The sequence below is a fragment of the Pithys albifrons genome, chromosome 5 (genome assembly GCF_047495875.1).
Source record: "Pithys albifrons albifrons isolate INPA30051 chromosome 5, PitAlb_v1, whole genome shotgun sequence".
In the NCBI taxonomy this organism is placed as follows: domain Eukaryota; kingdom Metazoa; phylum Chordata; class Aves; order Passeriformes; family Thamnophilidae; genus Pithys; species Pithys albifrons.
Window position 1 is genome coordinate 21,552,561 of NC_092462.1, and position 1,522 is coordinate 21,554,082.

The window sequence follows — 1,522 nt, forward strand, 5'->3', positions numbered from 1 at the left end:
GCCATTGGCTCCCCGCACGCGCCGGCCCCGCGCGCGCGCGCTCCATTGGCCGCGCCGACACGCGACCGGCGCGAGTGGCGGGCGCGCGGCGGGAGGGGTGGGGCGCGAGGGAGGGGAGGGCGGGGGGAGAGGGGGGGGACCCGGCGCGTGCCGCTCCTTAAAGGGGGGCGCGGCGCGCGGTCCGACACCGGAGCCGTCGGGGCGCCACGCGCGGCCCGTGTGCGCGCGCCGCTAGCGCCATGAGCCTCCCGTGGGCCGAGCGCGCCCGCGACCCGCCGGGGCCAACCGAGCCGGGGCCGGGGCCCGAGCCGAGCGGGTGCGCCGCCTTCGCGCCGGGCTCGTGGCTCGGCGTGTGCTGCGCCGCCCGCCTGCCCCCCGCCACCTCGCCGCGCTACCTGCTGCCCGCGGAGGACGAGGAGGCGGCCGAGGGCGGCGCGGCGCGGGGCGGCGGGAGCAGCCCCGGCGGGGCGCGGGGCGGCGGGCGGCCGCGGGGAGGCGGCGGCGGCGCCGGGCTGCGGGCGCAGGTGAGCGGCGTGCAGAAGCAGCGGCGGCTGGCGGCCAACGCGCGGGAGCGGCGGCGGATGCACGGGCTGAACCACGCCTTCGACCAGCTGCGCAATGTCATCCCCTCCTTCAACAACGACAAGAAGCTGTCCAAGTACGAGACGCTGCAGATGGCGCAGATCTACATCAGCGCCCTGGCCGAGCTGCTGCACGGCCCCGCCGCCCCTCCCGACGCCCCCGGCAAAGCCGAGCACCGCGGGGCCCCCTTCGAGCCGCCCTGCGCCGCCGTCGGGGCAGGAGCGCCGCCGGGGCCGACGGCGCCGCCGCCGGGGCCGCCCAGAGCGTCGCCCCCCGGGCATGGCAGGACTCGCTTCCCCCCGCCCCCGGCCGCGGGGGGCTACTCGGTGCAGCTCGACCCTCTGCACTTCTCCTTTGCGGAGGGCGCCCTGATGGGACAGAGAGCCCCTTCCCCCGCCCTCCTCATGCCGCAACCCGGGCAGCCGCCGCAGGAGAGAAGCAAAACCTCGCCCCGGTCCCACAGGAGCGACGGGGAGTTCTCGCCCCGCTCCCACTACAGCGACTCGGACGAGGCCAGCTAAGGCGAGGGTGTCGTCCCCGGCAACCCCTCGGCCGCCGTGAGGCCGCGGCCGCCCCTCGAAGCACAGACTCCGCCGTGGGGTGAGCAGCCGGCCGTGGTGCTGCCTCGGACGGCATCGGCTCTCCTAAGTCGCTTTGAAATTCACCCCCTCCCACCCCCGGTAGCCCCTGGGTTTGTCCAGGGGGAATGGCTGTTAGCGAGTGACTGTACCCTCCCTGTCTGTCAGGGTCAGTTGGTTGTTTTCATTTTTAGTTATCACTTTGAAAGTTTCTTTTGCCTAGAAGTCGTTGCCGTTCCCTTCTGCCAACATGCCGCCTCGCAGCGCGGAGCCTGCCTTACCCCGCCGATGAGCAGGTGATGCGCAAGGAAAAAGCCTGGCCCCGCTGCCGGGGGTGCCGGGGTTCCGCCGGCGCCATCCCC

At 74.8% G+C, this 1,522-nt stretch overlaps 1 protein-coding gene across 1 annotated transcript; it reads left to right on the forward strand.

The window, feature by feature from the left end:
- Nucleotides 1-239: 239 nt before the first annotated feature.
- ATOH1 (atonal bHLH transcription factor 1) lies at nt 240-1,103 on the forward strand. The gene has a single exon (XM_071557094.1). It carries the CDS (start codon nt 240-242, stop codon nt 1,101-1,103), a length of 864 nt encoding a protein of 287 aa, XP_071413195.1.
- The last annotated feature ends 419 nt before the right edge of the window (nt 1,104-1,522 follow it).

What these genes read in the sequence shown, in the direction of transcription:
- ATOH1 (XM_071557094.1), top strand. Translation starts at nt 240, where the DNA reads ATGAGCCTCCCGTGGGCCGAGCGCGCCCGCGACCCGCCGGGGCCAACC.